Raw genomic sequence first — 17,018 nt, forward strand, 5'->3', positions numbered from 1 at the left:
TGGACACCTCAAGACAACGCGTAGTCGGAGTGAAGGCCGCTGGCTCGGAGACTCCCATTCGAGATTACGGTAAATGAACACATTTGACTGACCCCCACCGACATCCCCGGATTCACGCTCGTGGAGTAGCGGAGTCGCTCATACACGTTCGCGAGCCACTCGTGGGGTACGGCATGGCCTGTTTGCTTGGCCAGAAGAGCAACTTCCAATCTCAAAGTAGCCAAACTCCTCGGAGAGAACAATGAGAGCCCCATATTCACGAATGACGCCTGGATCATCCCGCATTCTCGCTGCTTCGGCCTCTCGACAAGTCGTAAAGATTCATCTACTGTCGCCATGGTTGTGAACGGGACAGAAGTGGCAAAGAACAACACCAGAGACTCATGCTGGGTCGTGGTCCACGGTCAGGTTTGGGATGTGACAGGTAAACCGACAGTCTGCCTCGTTTGTTGGGTTTTCAAGTGTTCCGGAAAACTGACTCCCGGCAGAGTTCCTCAACGAGCACCCCGGCGGCGCAAACCTCATCATCAAATGCGCCGGCCGGGACGCGACGGAGGACTACGACTCCATTCACAACCCGGATCTCATCACAGAAACACTCTCCCCGGACCGCTGTCTGGGGCCCGTGGACCCGGCAACCCTACCGAGGCCGCAGGAGCCGTCGATAGACGCCGCCGCAAAGTCTGAGCCGGCGGCGTACCCGCACCTCGGTGCCATCATCAACGTCGACGACTTTGAAAGGGTCGCGGAGAGGTACCTCTCGCCCATGGGCTGGGCCTACTACTCCTCCGGCGCGGAGGACGAGCGGAGCCTGCACGACTCCCGCCGCGTCTTTCGGAAGCTTGCCCTCCGGCCGCGGATCCTGCGCGACGTCGACTCCGTCTGCACAGCGACCACCATCCTCGGTCTCCCGTCCTCGTTGCCGATCTACATCTCGCCGACGGGGCAGGCGAAGTACGCCCACCCGGAGGCCGAGACGCTGCTCTCGAGGGCGGCGGGAGAGGAGGGGATCGTGTACTGCATGCCCACGAAGCCGAGCTCGTCGATTGAGAGCATCTTCGGGGCCAGGGCGAACGAGGCGCAGCCGCTGTTCTTCCAGCTGTACGTCGACCGGAACCGGGACAAGGCGCAGGCCACGATCCGCAAAGCCGAGCGGTTAGGCGCGCGGGCGATCTTCGTGACCGTCGACTCGCCCGTCATCGGGAAGCGCGAGCGCGACGAGCGCCTGACCGTCGGGGACGAGCCCTTCTCGGAGCCCGGCGGGGTGGCCAAGACCACGGCGTCGGGGCTGTTGAACGCCGGGCTGACGTGGGACGACCTCACATGGATCAGGGAGACGACGCCGCTGCCCATCGTGATCAAGGGCGTCCAGTCGGTGGAAGACGCGCTCATCGCCCACGAGCGCGGCGTCGACGGCGTCGTGCTATCGAACCACGGCGGGAGGTCGCAGGACACGGCACAGTCGCCCATGGTGACGCTCCTCGAGATCCGGCGGTACGCGCCGCACCTGCTCGCCCCGGGGACGAGGGCCAGGTTCCAGGTGTTCGTCGACGGCGGCATCCGACGCGGGACGGACGTCCTCAAGGCGCTGGCGCTCGGGGCGACGGCCGTGGGCATCGGGAGGCCGTTCCTGTACTCGATGACGGCGGGGTATGGGGAGGCCGGTGTGAGGCGGCTGGTGCGGATCTTGAGGCACGAGTTGGAGACGAACATGGCGCTCGCCGGGGCGAAGACCGTCGGGGACATCGTGCCTGAGATGGTGAACAGTGAGCGAGCGGAGAAGGAGGTTACGGGGAGAGTGAAGCTGTAGACTTTTTACAGTAATGAACCCCAGACCATTCATGGATTTCATTGAATAATTATTACTTGAAGACTGAAACGACGTTAACATTGAGTCGATTTTCCAATGGTTCACAATATACTTGGTGGGACATACAACTTTGATGGCAACCCAAAGGCAAAAAGAAAATCATGACCATCGATGAATACTCATGTTCCAATAACGAGACGTATATTGGCAAGATAGAGACTCCCTCGAATTTTCGCAATTTTCAGATTATGGAAGAGGTTGGAGTCTCATCATTCGTGGTTACTCTGTGCTCATGGACGTGACACACAACAAGAACACCTCTAGGGATTATCCTCGAGTCACTCACAACCCAGGAAACATAAAACGCAACACTCAGAGGAGATATCTGAAACCCCCGGCAACCTGCGCCTGCGTCGGCCCATGCTTGCCGGTGTCCTCGCCGCGGTCCAGCTTGGCGTTCACCCTCCGCAGCCAGATCCTCGTCCCCGTCGCGAACGCGATGGCGAGCCCCGTCGCCGCGATGTTGACGATGAAGGCCGAGACGTACCTCGGCGCGCCGTAGTACAGGTAGCTGCCCCAGACGTTGGGCGTGTTGCACATGGCGTTGATGAGCGCGATGGCCGACGCCCGCTTCGCCGACGGCTGCGACAGGCTGCCCATGATCCACGACAGCACGACGACGGCGGCGGCGTAGAAGGAGCCCGGCAGCAGCATCATGGCCACGTAGCGCGCCGCGATGTTGATGGTCGAGACGGCGATGACGTTGGCGACGAGGGTGACGCACAGGGGCACCACGATGTGCAGGTAGCGCTCCTGCTTGCGGTCCGAGTGGAAGCCGTTGAGGAGCATGGTGAAGACGCAGAGGATGAAGGGGGGCGCCGTGAGGGCGTAGGTCATGGTGCGGGAGAAACCGAGGCCGCCGACGACGGAGGGGAAGAAGTTGGCCACGGCACCGACGATGTACGTCTAGAAGGACGTCTGGTTTTAGAACTGGTTCCACCTTTCTGATTCATGAGTGGTTGTAAAGGGGGAATGCAGTGCTTACCGAGTAGAGAACCCCCATCAGCATCCAAGTCTTGGGGTCCGTGACGGCCATCATGAAGCCCTTGAGGGCCGTGACCTCTCCCGAGTCGTCCTCCTGGCCCTGGTCCACGGCGAAGTTGTACTGCACCCACTCGCACTCGAGCTGCGTGAGGGTGGGGATCTTCTTGTTGGAGTTGGGCAGAATGCAGGCAAAGGGGATGGCGAGGCCGACGGTGATGACGCCCTCGACGAGGAATAGCTGTGACATTTCGTTTCAGTCATGATCATATCAAGAGTTGTCGGAGAGGAAAGAATAGAGAGAGATAGAAAGAGAGGAAACAAAGGAGGGAAGACCCCACAACATACCCATCGCCAACCGGCCAGACCCCTGACGCCGTCCAGGTTCAGGATGCCAATGGCAAACAGGCCGCCAAAGGCGTTGCCCAGCTGCGAGCCCGAGTAGAGGATGGCGGTGCGCAGGGCGAACTGCTTCCGGTTGTAGAACAGCGAGAGGAAGTACAGCGCGCCGGGGAAGAAGATGGCCTCGACGAAGCCGAGGAAGAAGCGCGCCATCAGCAGGCCCTCGTAGTTGTGCACCACCGCCATCAGCGTCGAGATGACGCCCCAGGCGGCCATGCCGGCGCAGATGTACACGCCGGGCCACTTGATCTTGCCGACGATCATGTTGGAGGGGACCTGCATGAGGACTGACGGCGTGTTCCGGTCAGCAACGGGTACCGGGGAGGGTAGGTGGCATTGAAAGGTGGTGGACTTGGGACTCACTGTAACCGACGAAGAGGATGCTGACGGTGGTCTGGTACTCGACCTCGCTTAGGTCCAAGTCCGTGGTGATGTTGGCCAGCTTCGCGCTCGCTATGTTCTGGCGGTCGAGATAGTTGACTTGAGGGCTCACCCCGTCAGTTCCTAGCCATCAGGTAGGGGGGGAGATCCATGTGCCATGTACTTACGGACGTACATGATTACCATGATTGGCATGATCACCATGTCCATCTTCAACGTCGCCCGCTTTCCCACCTTCTCATACTCCTCTTGGCCCAGAGCCGCCAGGCTGGCGGGCATGATGAGGTTGCCGGCATGGCTGCTCTGCTTCTCGGCGCTGATGTCCTCGACCTGATCCGAAGACCGGTCGGTCTTCTCCACGTCCATGGTGTTGCGTACGCGGTGATGGAGTAAGAGATGTACGTGGTCTGCTAGGGCTTCTTTCTACCTGGTGTTGACCGAGAGGCAAAAAAAAAAAAAAAAACCAATGTTGAAGTAGGAGGAGTGAATGAGATCAAGGACGGCCAAACATTAGGACCAAAAGACGACGGAAGGGACTTGAACTTAATCCCCTTCTTCGGATCAGCTCACCCTGGAACATGTCTGCCATCTCGCCGGGCCAGGTTATGCTCCTTTCCCTCCCCGTCCCTCTGACCCATGCCGAAGCAACGTGAAGGTCCATCCAAACGCGGGGAAGAGCCCCATGGGGTAGACCCAGCCTTCGGCATCCTCCCCCCCATACACCGACGCCTTCTGGTTCCCCCACCTATGAAGAACTGGGCATCAGGTCAGGAGATGCCTGGGATCGTCGAGGACGGGGAAGCGTGCGGGACTGTGTGGGGGTCACGAAGTTGGGGTCACGGCATGGTGTGGCCCATTGGGTTGGTACCAAGTCCAGCTATGTAAGTCGTTTGTCATGAAAATAAGAAAGTAGAGGCGGATGATTGAACATGACATGAACTGTTGACCGCCAGTCGTCTTGGTGATGTACGGAAGCTGTCCCAGGGTTCTCTCATTATTAGAGGCCGTTGATTGGGATGCTGGCCGAGTCGCCGTCCAACAGGTTACAATGTATTAGCCAATTGACTGGTTCTATTACCAACTAATGAATTAGAGGAGAGGGAGTACATATTAGCTGTTACGAGTTAGAGTACACAGTAAGGTATAGGAGAATAGGGGAGAAAGATACTTAATTCTATATAAAGTAAAGAGAGTAAGATGTAGTTAGTTATATACATATTAGTATGTAAAGTAGTATGTAAGATAACTAATTTAGGGAGCTTCTTGTATATAAGGGTATTCCTATAATACACCCCCTAATTATTTAAGTAATTAAGTAATTGAATCCCTTATACTAATGCATAATAGCTTCTTAAAAGTAATCCCTTAAGTACCTATATAATTATTAAATAAGTAAAATTAAGAATAAATATATTATAGTATATTATATTACCTTTATTAATAATTTTACTTTACTTATATAACTCCTTCTAAAATAGGTAAGAGGGTAGCTAAAGGTAGTATAAGTAGTATATAGGCGAATATTCTACTCTACTTATTATTATTTCCTTTCCTTCCTTCTTTATACTCTTATTAAATTATTATAAGTAAAAATTTAAGCTATTTTTACTGCACTAGTACTTTTACTATACATTTTTACTAATAAGACTTAGTATACTAACTACTTATATAGATAAATTTTAAAATAACTAATAAAATAAATAGTATATTTACTTTTATATACATATAGAATAAGTATTAGTAGTTACTAATATTATTTCTAGCTAATAATGCCTCTATTAAAGAGGAGAAGGAGCCTAAGGGCTCCTTAGAGCTCCCTTCCCCTAAGTGCCTTTTTACTACTACTACTACTATTACTACTACTACTACTACTACCTCTAATTCTACCCCTACTACTACTACTACTACTATTATTACTACCTCTCCTATAAGCTCTTCTCTAGAGGAGCTTGTAGTAAAGACTCTACTACCTGCCTATTAGGAGGAGGAGGAGGAAGAGGAGAATAAGGAAGAGGAGGAAGAGGAGGAGGAGGAGGAGCAGTAGGAGGAGGAGAATTAGTCCTCTAAGGAGGAGCTTAAAGTACCTACTCTAAAGTATAAATTATATACATTTTAAAATTTATACTTAGCTAACTATTTCTCTAAATTACTATCTTCTTTTTACTCCTACTTAGAAGAGTAAGGAGAGTATTTTTAAGTATAGTAAGTAGTTGTATATATATTTAGCTATTAGAATATATATTAATAGTTGTATAGCTCTTAAGAAGAAGAGTACTACTAAGCTTAAGGAGTGCAAGATTCTATACTTCCCTTACTTAAAGGCTGCCCTCTATAGTAATAGTATAAGCTATTATCTAGAGGGTAGTAGAAAGTACTATTTATACTACTTTAGTAGTTAGTCCTCTAAGGACTATATTCTAATTGCACTAGTATTATAAGCCTTTACAATTAAGCTCTAAGAGGAACTTAAAGGTCTTAATAATAAGACTATAAGTCTTATATACATTTTTATATTATTGTAGTTACTAATAGTATATATAGTACTTTAGCTATTTATAAATAGTTATTTATAATTTAATTAACTATAACGTAGTTCACAAGTGAGTGAGCCACACAAGTGAGTGAGCCACTTTTCTAGCACCCGTACGACAAAGTGTAAGAGAAATCAACCACAACGCCTTAAATTAATTTAAACTATTCAGAATCCTCTTCTTCAGAGGTGGATTCAACTTTCTGACATGTGCGAGCATTATGTCCAGTCTCTCCACAGATGCCACATCGTCGCGCGCGTGTTTCTGTCCTCCTCGCACGACCACTACTCTGACCTGTTTCTACCTGTAACTGCTCCGTTACATCAATCTGAGACTTTATATCCTTTGCCTGATTGATTGTAAGTGTTCCACCTTTCTGAAGCTGTTTTTTTTTCGTACGGCGACGGCGGCTCATACGCTCATTTGCCTCTTGATACTCAGTCATTTGTGCCTGCATTAAAACCTGGTTATGGGCTACCACCATAATTCCTTTCTTCAGCTGCTGCATATACCTAATAATTGACGTTGGGGAGCTATTCTGATGTCGTACGATGCGATTCGTAATAAAATCAGAATGTGAATCGAATTCAATTGGGTTGTTTGGCGTCTTTGGGACCCAAGCTGCTGGTAAGCCAGCAGAAGAACCTGGAGGTGATGGCGTACGAAGCTTCACATCTAGCTGTGAAATCACATGTTCCGGATCGTACGGGACAAGGCCAGTTGCTCTAAAGCCTGCTTGAATGTTTGATGTTGTCATTGCCTTGTCGTACGCCTTATAAAAGGCTGGGAGGAAGTCTTCCTTTGCAATATGCGTAATGTGCACCCGCATAAGGACCTCAATTTCTTGGCCGTACGCCCGTTTTAAGGGACTAAAGCACCCAACATCAAGCGGCTGGAGCTTGTGCGATGAATGAGGGGGCATACAGAGCGTAATAATGTTCTGCTCCTTGCAGTATAGCTCAAAATCGACAGAATGGTGGCTTTCGTGGCCATCAAGGATGAGGAGGCGGTAAGCACCCTTCGTACGACTCCTTGTATGGAAATCAAAGTGCTGTACCCATTCTAGGCCTTTCTCATTTGTCGTCCAACCATTTTCTGTAAGTGTAATTACCCAGTCGGGTGGGAGGGGGCTGTTGCACGTCCAGGAGTCAAGATGGACCTTGCCTGCAAAGATGATGTACGGCGGGATAGAATAGCCGCACGACCCAATGCCCTGGATTACTGTAACCCATTCCTGATTCCCTTGTTGTGCTCCTCTTGGCTTGCCACGTCGTTCAGAGGCTGTAACAACCATTTCAGAGGACATCTTGCCCATCGCAAACCCAGTCTCATCAAAGTTATAGATATCGGTATCGTCTATCCCGTACTTCGCAATTGTGTTTCGTACGAGGGAAAACCACGCGCGATACGCGTCCGGATCTTCGCAGAGGACTCTCTGATAGTCGATTCTTCGATTAAAACGCGTCTGGAGCTCAGGTCGTCGTCGTACGAAGTTTGAGGCCCAGTTTGTTCCGACGCGTCGCGCGCCGCGGTCGCGAAGCAGTCGATCGGCCATTTCTCGAACAGCACTAAGGCGTGGCGAAAATGCTCGCGAATCCAGGTCAACGATGTATCGTACAATGGTCTCCTCTTCGTACGAGGTTAAATTCTGGCAGGGTGGTCGGATATCGCGTCTAGCAGGTTGGCCATGGTATCGTCGTTGGAGGGTTGCACGAGATACTTTGTAGTGAGATGCAGCCTTTCGCACGCTTAATTTTGGGTCGGATCTGAGCGCATTTAGCGCTAGGACTAAATCGCTTTCATTTGAATGTTGTACCATAGTTGTAGGTGGAGAAAAATAAAGGGAAAGGTAGGTTGTACGAAATTCTAGAAAAGTGGCTCACTCACTTGTGTGGCTCACTCACTTGTGAACTACGTTAGTAATAAGGTTACTAATAATATTTTATTTTTGCACTCTACTACTCCTACTACCCCTACTCCTACCCCTATTCCTAAGTCTACAGCTGTAAATGCACTACATACTCTTCCTAAGTATATAGTACTAAAGTAGCCTATAGTACTATTTAACCTCCTACCTATAACGTACACGCATAGCGAGTCGGCCAACATAGCGAGCCGGCCACTCCTTATCGCTAGAAAAAGCCCCTTTTCTAACTATTTATTAAAAAGTAGATTCTTAACTAATAAAGACCTAGTTTTTAGCATTAGATAACGATAAGAGTTAGATTTTAAGAAATAATAGTATTAAAATTATTATCTCTTTCTAGCCTATATTACTAAGCTTACCTCTTATCTAGGCCTCTAGATAAGAGGATTACTAAGAACCTAGGGTTAGGAAGAGACAATAATTTCTACAATATTATTTCTTAAAATCTAACTCTTATCGTTATCTAATACTAAAAACTAGGTCTTTATTAGTTAAGAATCTACTTTTTAATAAATAGTTAGAAAAGGGGCTTTTTCTAGCGATAAGGAGTGGCCGGCTCGCTATGTTGGCCGACTCGCTATGCGTGTACGTTAGCTACTATCTTATTAGTTGCAATTACTGCACTCTCTAGGGCTAGTACTCCTTATAAAGAGTATAAGGCTTACTTCCTTAAGGCAGTTAAGCCTCTTATTAGGGAGGTCCTTATAGCTCCCCTAAGCTAATACTTTAATAAGTATATAAAGTAGCTATTAGGGTTAGTATTCTTGTATATACTCTATAGAGTAGAATTTTACTTTCTTCTAAGTATAGCTTAAATATAAAACTTTTCCTAATTACTATTTATTATTAACTATATAATGCATATTGCTAAAGTTGAATTATAAGTAGAAGTCCTTAAATTTTAACTGCAATAGGGACTTTATTAGACTATTAGTAAGCATTTTATCTATAGGTATATATACTACTGTAAAGCTTCCTTTTGCATACTCTTATTATAACTATATATTCTAAATATTAATATACTAAAGTTGTATTATAACTCTTTTACTCTTATTAATAATAAGGTAAATAGTCTAAAGGTTATTGCAGTATACTTTCTACTTATCTTCTAGTATAAAATTAATATTTTAGAAAAGGCACTAGAGAGCTATTGCCTCCTTTATAGTATACTTAAAGTAAAGTAGCTCTACCTCTATAGTTAACATAGTAATTATATTCTAGTATACTACTTTCTATTATATTAGTCCTCTAAATAGGTAAATAAAATACCCTTAAGAGGATTACCTTATTAATAGGTCGTCTGTAAAGCTTACATCTCTAGTAATAAGAAGAACTTAAGCCTTTAAATTACAGCTGTAGAATAGTATAATGAATCTTATATAGTATAAGTATTAAATGCACTAATTAATAGCTGTAGTATACTAAGCCCCTAGGTTAATTAGAAAGTATAAGAGCTGTGCGTATGCAAATGCAATATTTAGCTTAATTATTACTACTAAATATAGTACTAATTTAACCTTTTCCTAATAGTATTTTACTTCCTAAAGTATTACTTACTCCTTATTTAGAATAAGAGTAATAAATAGTAATAGTATTAAAGGAGGAAGGCTATTTATAAAATTAAAGTACTTTACTATTCTTTTAGTATAAGTATCTTAAAGGAGATAAATCTTCCTTTATTATCTATTGCAGATAATGCGCACACTTAAATAGTATTCTAGTAGGCTCTCCTTAAGCTTAAACTTATCTTTAATACTATTAATAATCCTATTAGCCTCCTTCTTATAGCTCTTATAATAGATAACCTTAAAGTTATTAATATAGAATATAAGAATTACCTTCTTATTAGTAAATTAGTAAATACATTAGTTCTTATTGTAAGCTACTTTTAAAAGGTCCTTAAGAGTATTTATAAATATAATAAATTAGAGAAGGGGAGTATTGCAAAAGCTATATAGAGTGCATTTTAGCCTTGCAATCTTACTTAGTATTCTATACTCTTCTAGAAGCTCTATATAGACTACATTATTACTTTTAAGTATAGAGTTAAGGAATGCATTTATAATATTAAATTATTAAATCTTAAGGTTAAACTATACTACTAAGGCTATTACAATCTAGAAGGCCTTTGCAGTAAGTATTAATGTATAGGTACTCTATAATAGGTTAATTAGTTAAAAATCTCCTTAAATGCAAATCCGCACTTTGCAGCAATTAAGATTCCTATTCTTATTAAACTTATAAGTAAAGACTTATTTTAGTAGTAGTATTTAAAAAGAAGGATTATAAGTAAGGATCTCCTATATATCTTTATTCTAAATCTTACCTATTTTAACTTTAGTTACCTTAATAAATATAAATTTAACTATAGGAGGGAAATTATTAAAATTCTTCTATTTTATTAGTAGGTTAATAAGGAAGTCCTTATAAAGTTTAAGGTCTTTACTAGTTAAAGAACACTTAAAATAAGCCCTTTTAACTACCCCTCTTAATACCTTATAAAGTATTTTATATTTAAGATTACTTTCCTTAATAGCCTTCTACTAATTAAGTAGGAAAGTACTAAAAAGGTATTCCTAGGAGTATCTTTTGTATACTTAAATAGTTGCATAAATATTACCTCTTTATATAGCCTTTAGTAAAGGAGATTTTAATAACTTTTATTCTAATAGGCTTACAAACTCTTAGTGTATTTATTATAGAATCTATAGTACTATTTCAATTAGTAATTAATATCTACTATTAGTATCTAGCTTACTAGGTGCAGTTGCACTAGTTAAGGATAGTAATAATTCTGCAGATAAAAGAGAGAATTCTAGGCTGCTTCTACTATTAACTATTATTAACTTAATTGCAGAAGTAGAGGTCTCTATTTTACCCCTAAGTGTAATATAACTTATAGGAGTATTAGGGAGTATAATAGATACTGCCTTTACCTTTCTTATATACTTAATATCTTAAGTAAAATTAGCTAATTAGTAATCCTTAATTACAAGTTGTAGTATAATTAATATAGGAGGCGTATTGTCTTCTAAAGTAATTATACTAAGTAACCTTAGGAGGTTATTTAAGACAGTAATAGACTCCTTAATAATCTTAATTACTTATTATACTTTAGGGCCTCAAATAGCCTCTTTCTCTTAAGCTTTATAGTAGAAAGTACTCTTATTAAACTGTATATTGCATATTATTATAACCTACTTAAGTATAAGTACTTAGATTCTATATAGATTGTGCATTTGTAGTATATAATTTATAAGGTATTTAATATAACTATAGGGAAGTACTTTAAATTCCCTTCTCTATATACCTTTCTCTTAATCCCTCTATAATAAATATACCTTACATTTATATATATAGAGGCCTCCCTAGTATAATTGTAGTAACTTAAATTGTAGTACTAGAGAGTCTACTTACTACTAGTAGAAGTATTACTAGTACTATTTAAGTTCCTTTTTAATAGGAGACTCCTAGCTATTTAATTCTTATAGGCTAATATTATAAATATAAACTACTGCAAAGACTACCTTATTATATAGCCCCTTAGGAAGATTTACTATAGTGTGCATTTTAATAGACTTAATAATAACTAAATAACCTACTCTTTTAGTAGCTCTAATAGGCTCCTTTATATATAGAGGTAGTATCTCTATTTTAATTCTAATTAAGGCAGTCTACATCTTATATGCCCTTATAACTTTAGGACTAAGGAGTACTACCTTATTATTATACTAGAATTTATATATATTAAGACTCTTTTTGTATTGCACTTAGGCTTCAATTATTTAAAGAGTACTAAGTATAAGAGACTTAGTCTTATGTGCAAGTAAGTAGGCTATAATAAAACTTAAGTACTTATTATAAGCTATAAGGATCTATTTTGTCCCTAATAGTAACTCTAGGAAGTTAAAGAGATTCTAGTAAACTCTATACTATAAGTGCATTACCTTTAATTTAAATAGTCCTCTTAAGATAATACTCTCTATATGTGCAATACTGCAGTCTTTGCATTTAAGCTAATTTAGGCCTTTAATTTATACGCCCCTTACCCTCTAGACTAAATTGCAAAGTCCCTCTAGACTAAGGTAACCTAATTTAAAATACTAAAGGAGTACAGTATTAGCTCTCTTGCGCGTATTTTAATATATTCTCCCCTATAACCCTCAGCCTATAAATACTAGAATACCTACTAGGCTAGTAGGAATAGAGTTCTTATAAGTAAGTAAGTAGTTAGAAGTTAGCTTATATTAAATAAAGACTAAATTATACTTCCTATAGAGATTAATAACTATATTACTATTATTAATTATTCTATAGTATATAGTATAGTCCTACTTATAATACTAAAGTCTACTCTTAAGAAGGAGAGTCTCTAAAGTAATATTAATGTAAAAGCCTTTAATAATAGTAATATTTGTAAGTATAAGATCTTCTATTACTGCCCCCTATAAACTATTAATAATACTCTTAATAATATAAGTGCCTCTTCTACTTATAGGAAGTAATAAAGTACCTACTTTAATATAATTATTAGAGGTAGATAGCTTATAGAATTCTAATTCTAGGAGGCCTTTATTATTAATAAGGTATATAATACTACAGCTATCTATAACTATACTCTTAGAGAGTAAATAAGTACTACTAAGAGCTATACTAAAGATTACGCAAGAGCTCTTAGGGATTAGAAGAGATTCAATTATAATAGCTACTATACTACTAGAATACTCTAAGTCCTTTACATTTCCTAAGTAGTTTAAATTAGGAGTTATTAGGAAGAGTCTTCTATTAGGCTTTAACTACTTATTTAAGATTAGCTTCTAGTAGGTAGATTTCTACTTACTAATTAGGACTTTATTTTAAATTTACTTTTATTACTCCTTTGTAAAATTAGAAGTCTTTTAGTTATTATTAACCTTCTCTATAAGGGCGTATTATAGGTAAATGCATTAGTAAATAGTCTAACTATAAGTATAATTATAAGAGTATATAACCTTTTAAGTCTTATAGGTATTTATTTATTTATTAGATTAGCTAGTAAGTATTAAGTATATACTAGCTCTAAAAGAGCTCTTTTTAGCTACATTATTGTAAGTTATAATACTAAAGATCTATTCTAGCTCTAAGACTAAGAGAGTTAAGTATTCTAGTTTAAAGTTTTTAATATACATTTTATATACTTATTTACTCTAAGTTAAGTTTAATTTAACTTAAATTGCATTAAGGAAGTTCTTTACTATAAGTTCACTTTAGACCTTAGGGATATTATAGGTGCAAACTTAAAAGTAGGCTACTTACTAGTCCTTATACTAGTGTATAAGATTTACTCCTCCCTTTGCGCACTTAAGGACTTATTAATACTCCTCCCTAACTATAGAGAGAGTACTAAGATTATTAAGTATAAAATTTACTTTTAAATACTAAAGAGTTTATTAGACTATAATTTTATTATTACTACTTACCTCTAAGTGTGCAGTTGTAAGAAGTATTATACTTATAGTCTTTATTATTTAGTTAAGTACTATATAAAGGCTTTTAATATAATAAGTGCGCAATAGAGCTACTATACTATAAGCTTTAATTGTAATAGTCTAGTCCTCTAGGGTATCTAACTGCAAAATTGTAAGTCTCTTAAGCTTATTAAAAGAATATATTAGTCTCTTAAGAGGAGGAATTATACTTTTAGTAGTAGGAGGGGGGGGATAATCCTTATCCTACACTTTCTTGCAATTCTTATATTTCTAAAGGTTAAATTCATACTACTATTTAGTAGTAGCCTATTTTTTAGCTACTAGCTCTTTAATTATTAGGATTCTTTCCTTAGTAAGGGACTTAAATAGTACATTCTTAAAATTAGAATTAATAAGTAACTAAATGCCTAACCCTTAGTATTAGGATTTTAGCACTTAGTACTAAGTTAGCTAATTGTATTAATTAATTAGTTTAACTGTATTAAAGAGTATAGAGGTAACGTGGCTGATAAGCGAGTCGATCAGACAAGCGAGTCGATCACCCAACCACGACTACATTACAAACCCAAGAAGACATCAATATCAACACCACTAGATCAATTAACGCTACTAAGAATTCTCTTCCTCAGTCGTTTCTACATCAAACTGACACGTTCGCGCATTGTGTCCTGTGTTTCCGCACACGCCACACCGTCGTTGACCCGATTCAGTCCTTGGCTTACGACCACTCCTCCGACGCGTTTCCTCATAAACCTGTGCTGTTGCGTCCCTCTGCGACTGTATATCCTCTGCATCAGCTACAGTAAGACTTCCTCCTTGCTGGAGACGCATTTTCTTAGCTCTCCGACGTCGGCTTAGTGTGCTGTTTTCCTCTCGAAGAGTTTTGTTCTCCGCCCTCAGGAATGCATTCTCATGCATTATTCCTAGTGTTCCTTTAAGAATATAGTCAACGTCGTTATTGATAGGTGTTGGGGAGCTATTTTGATGACGGGCAATTCGATCCTTGATCAGTGTTGACTGAGAAGTTGCTTCTGTTGGGTTGTTTGGTGTCCTGGAAACCCAAGGGAGCGGTGTTGTTGGAAGTGATCCTGGAGGCGTTGGAGTGCGTAACTTGACGTCCAGCTTTGATAATACACTTTCTGCACTCAGAGGGACAAGCCCGGAGCCTCTGAAACCTCCCTGGATATTCTTTCCCGTAAGTGCTTGTGTAAAGGCCTCACGAAACGCTGGAAAGAAGTCTTCCTTCGTAATATGGGTTACACCTCGCCGCATCTTATCCTCAATTTGTCGACCGTACGCCGTTTTGAGAGGCCCAAAGCATCCTACATCTAAGGGCTGAAGTAGATGAGATGAATGAGCCGGCATACAGAGTGTGACGATGTTACTCTCCTGACAATATAGCTCAAAACCTGCGGAGTGGTGGCTTTCATGCCCATCGACGATGAGGAGGCGATGAGGACCTCTTGCACGTGGCTTTGAATGACAATCGAAGTGTTTGACCCAATTTAGGCCTATCTCGTTTGTTGTCCATCCGTTTTCAGATGTTGCGATAACCCAGTCGTGTGGGAGATCTGTTTCAGTGTACCAGGTTGAGAGGTGATAATGGCCTGCAACGATGATGTATGGCGGGACGCTGTAGCCTGACGAACTTATGGCTTGGATAACTGTAACCCATTCCCGATTACCAGGCTGCACCATTTTCGTGTTTGATCGCCTTTCAGCACTCGTTACAACCATGCCAGCTGCGATCTGGCCCATCATGAAACCAGTCTCATCAAAGTTGTAGATATCAGACTCTTGGATACCGTACTTTACGATTGTGTTCTTCACAAGGGCAAACCAGCTGCAAATAGCCTGTGGATCTTCGCATTGGGCTCTCTTGTAGTCATACTTGCGAAAAAAACGCGTCCGAAGCTGTGGTTGTCGTTTGATGAAGTTCGACGCCCAGCGCTTCCCAACCGGTCGCGCGCCACGGTCGGCAAGCAGGTGATTGGCCATTTCTTCAACACCACTGATCCGGGGAGGAAACGATCGGGCATCTAGGTCAAGAATGTACTTAACTAGCTTCTCTTCTTCAAGCAGCGTCAAATTCCGTAATTTCGGCATGATGTCGCGTCGCGAAGGTTTTCCATTAAGTCGGTCGCGTAATGTTGTGAAGGGTACTGAATAGATCCGTGCTGCAGCTCGAATACTAAGATTTGGAGTGTTTTTAATCGCTTGAACCGCTAGGATCAATTGCGCTTCTTTGTTTGATGACGACATTCTTTATGGTCGATGGACGTGTGTTGAAAGCGGGAAGATGGTATGATCGCGGTTGGGTGATCGACTCGCTTGTCTGATCGACTCGCTTATCAGCCACGTTATAGTCTAATATATTAGTAAATAGGAGACTATATAAAATATACTCTTTTATAAAAAAAGAGTATTAACTAATAATTAAAGTTAACTGTACAATAGTAAGTAAATCTAAGCTTATAACTATTATAAGTTAGAGTATACAGTAAAGTATAGGAGAATAGGGGAGAAAGATACTTAATTCTATATAAAGTAAAGAGAGTAAGATATAGTTAGTTATATATATATTAGTACGTAAAGTAGTACGTAAGATAACTAATTTAGGGAGCTTCTTGTATATAAGGGTATTCCTATAATATTAGCAATATCCTGCACCTAGGAAACGAACCCAATTGTCAGATTGGCAAGGGTAACCGTGATGGGTCAATTGTGCGTATATTAAGTGTGTGTAGTGTGTAACTATTCTTGTGTGCTGCAGCTGCACCCTGCCGCCCGACTAGGCCTTTGGCAGCCCCTTTCTTAGGCGCCTAAGGCCACCACGAAGCCCACTGCCCGGGACGAAGCCTGTGGCAGGCCCTTCGTTGCCGCCGAGCGGCCGGTTATGCTGGCCGATAAGTCCTATCTCCGACGCCCTTCGTGGCGCCCTTCGTGTGCGTTACCCTCCAATTCAACACGCCCCCTCAGGGAAGGGCTTCTTGACGGCCTTTACGGTCCACGGCCGTGAAGGGCGACGGCCCCTTCGCTCCGTTGCTCCTTGAGCGCGCAAGAAGGCGTTTCCTGCGTTCGTTTTGACGCTCACGGGGCGCGCGGGAAGTCACAGGCTTCCTCCACGGCCCATACGTCCTCCTTCATCATCTCGGCCTCCAGTCGAGCCTCGTCAGCAGCCAGATCTCTAGCGCGGTTGCTCTCGAGAATGACCTTCTCGTTGGTCATATTGAGCTGTTGGATGAAGGCGTCGTGTTTTGTCATATCCAGGGCCTTCGTGAGGCCGTCTGCCATAAGCTCTGCAGACGGGGTATATGCGACGTCTACACGCCTTTCGGCGATTTCTTGACGCAGCCAGTGGTTGTGTATATCGACGTGACGGAGCTTCGTACGGAGCTTCGAGAGCTCACTCGTAACCAACTTAACCGTCTGTTGGTTATCGCATTGTATACGTATTG

The 17,018-nt window shown here is 42.2% G+C and overlaps 2 protein-coding genes across 2 annotated transcripts; one reads left to right on the forward strand and one right to left on the reverse strand.

Moving 5' to 3' along the window:
• Positions 1 to 336: 336 nt before the first annotated feature.
• Positions 337 to 1,810, forward strand: CH63R_07027 (Glycolate oxidase; the record flags this gene model as incomplete). The annotated part of the gene is made up of 2 exons (XM_018302002.1): positions 337 to 424; positions 489 to 1,810. The coding sequence occupies 2 exons, from the start codon at positions 337 to 339 to the stop codon at positions 1,808 to 1,810; spliced, it is 1,410 nt and encodes a 469-aa protein (XP_018156780.1).
• Positions 1,811 to 2,182: 372 nt separating this feature from the next.
• CH63R_07028 (TNA1 is necessary for nicotinic acid import into the cell) lies at positions 2,183 to 4,000 on the reverse strand (the record flags this gene model as incomplete). Its single annotated transcript, XM_018302003.1, has 5 exons — positions 2,183 to 2,776; positions 2,856 to 3,092; positions 3,200 to 3,540; positions 3,617 to 3,757; positions 3,802 to 4,000. 5 exons carry the CDS (start codon positions 3,998 to 4,000, stop codon positions 2,183 to 2,185), a joined length of 1,512 nt encoding a protein of 503 aa, XP_018156781.1.
• Positions 4,001 to 17,018: the final 13,018 nt, after the last annotated feature.

This window comes from Colletotrichum higginsianum, chromosome 5 (genome assembly GCF_001672515.1).
Source record: "Colletotrichum higginsianum IMI 349063 chromosome 5, whole genome shotgun sequence".
NCBI classification, from domain to species: Eukaryota; Fungi; Ascomycota; class Sordariomycetes; order Glomerellales; family Glomerellaceae; genus Colletotrichum; species Colletotrichum higginsianum.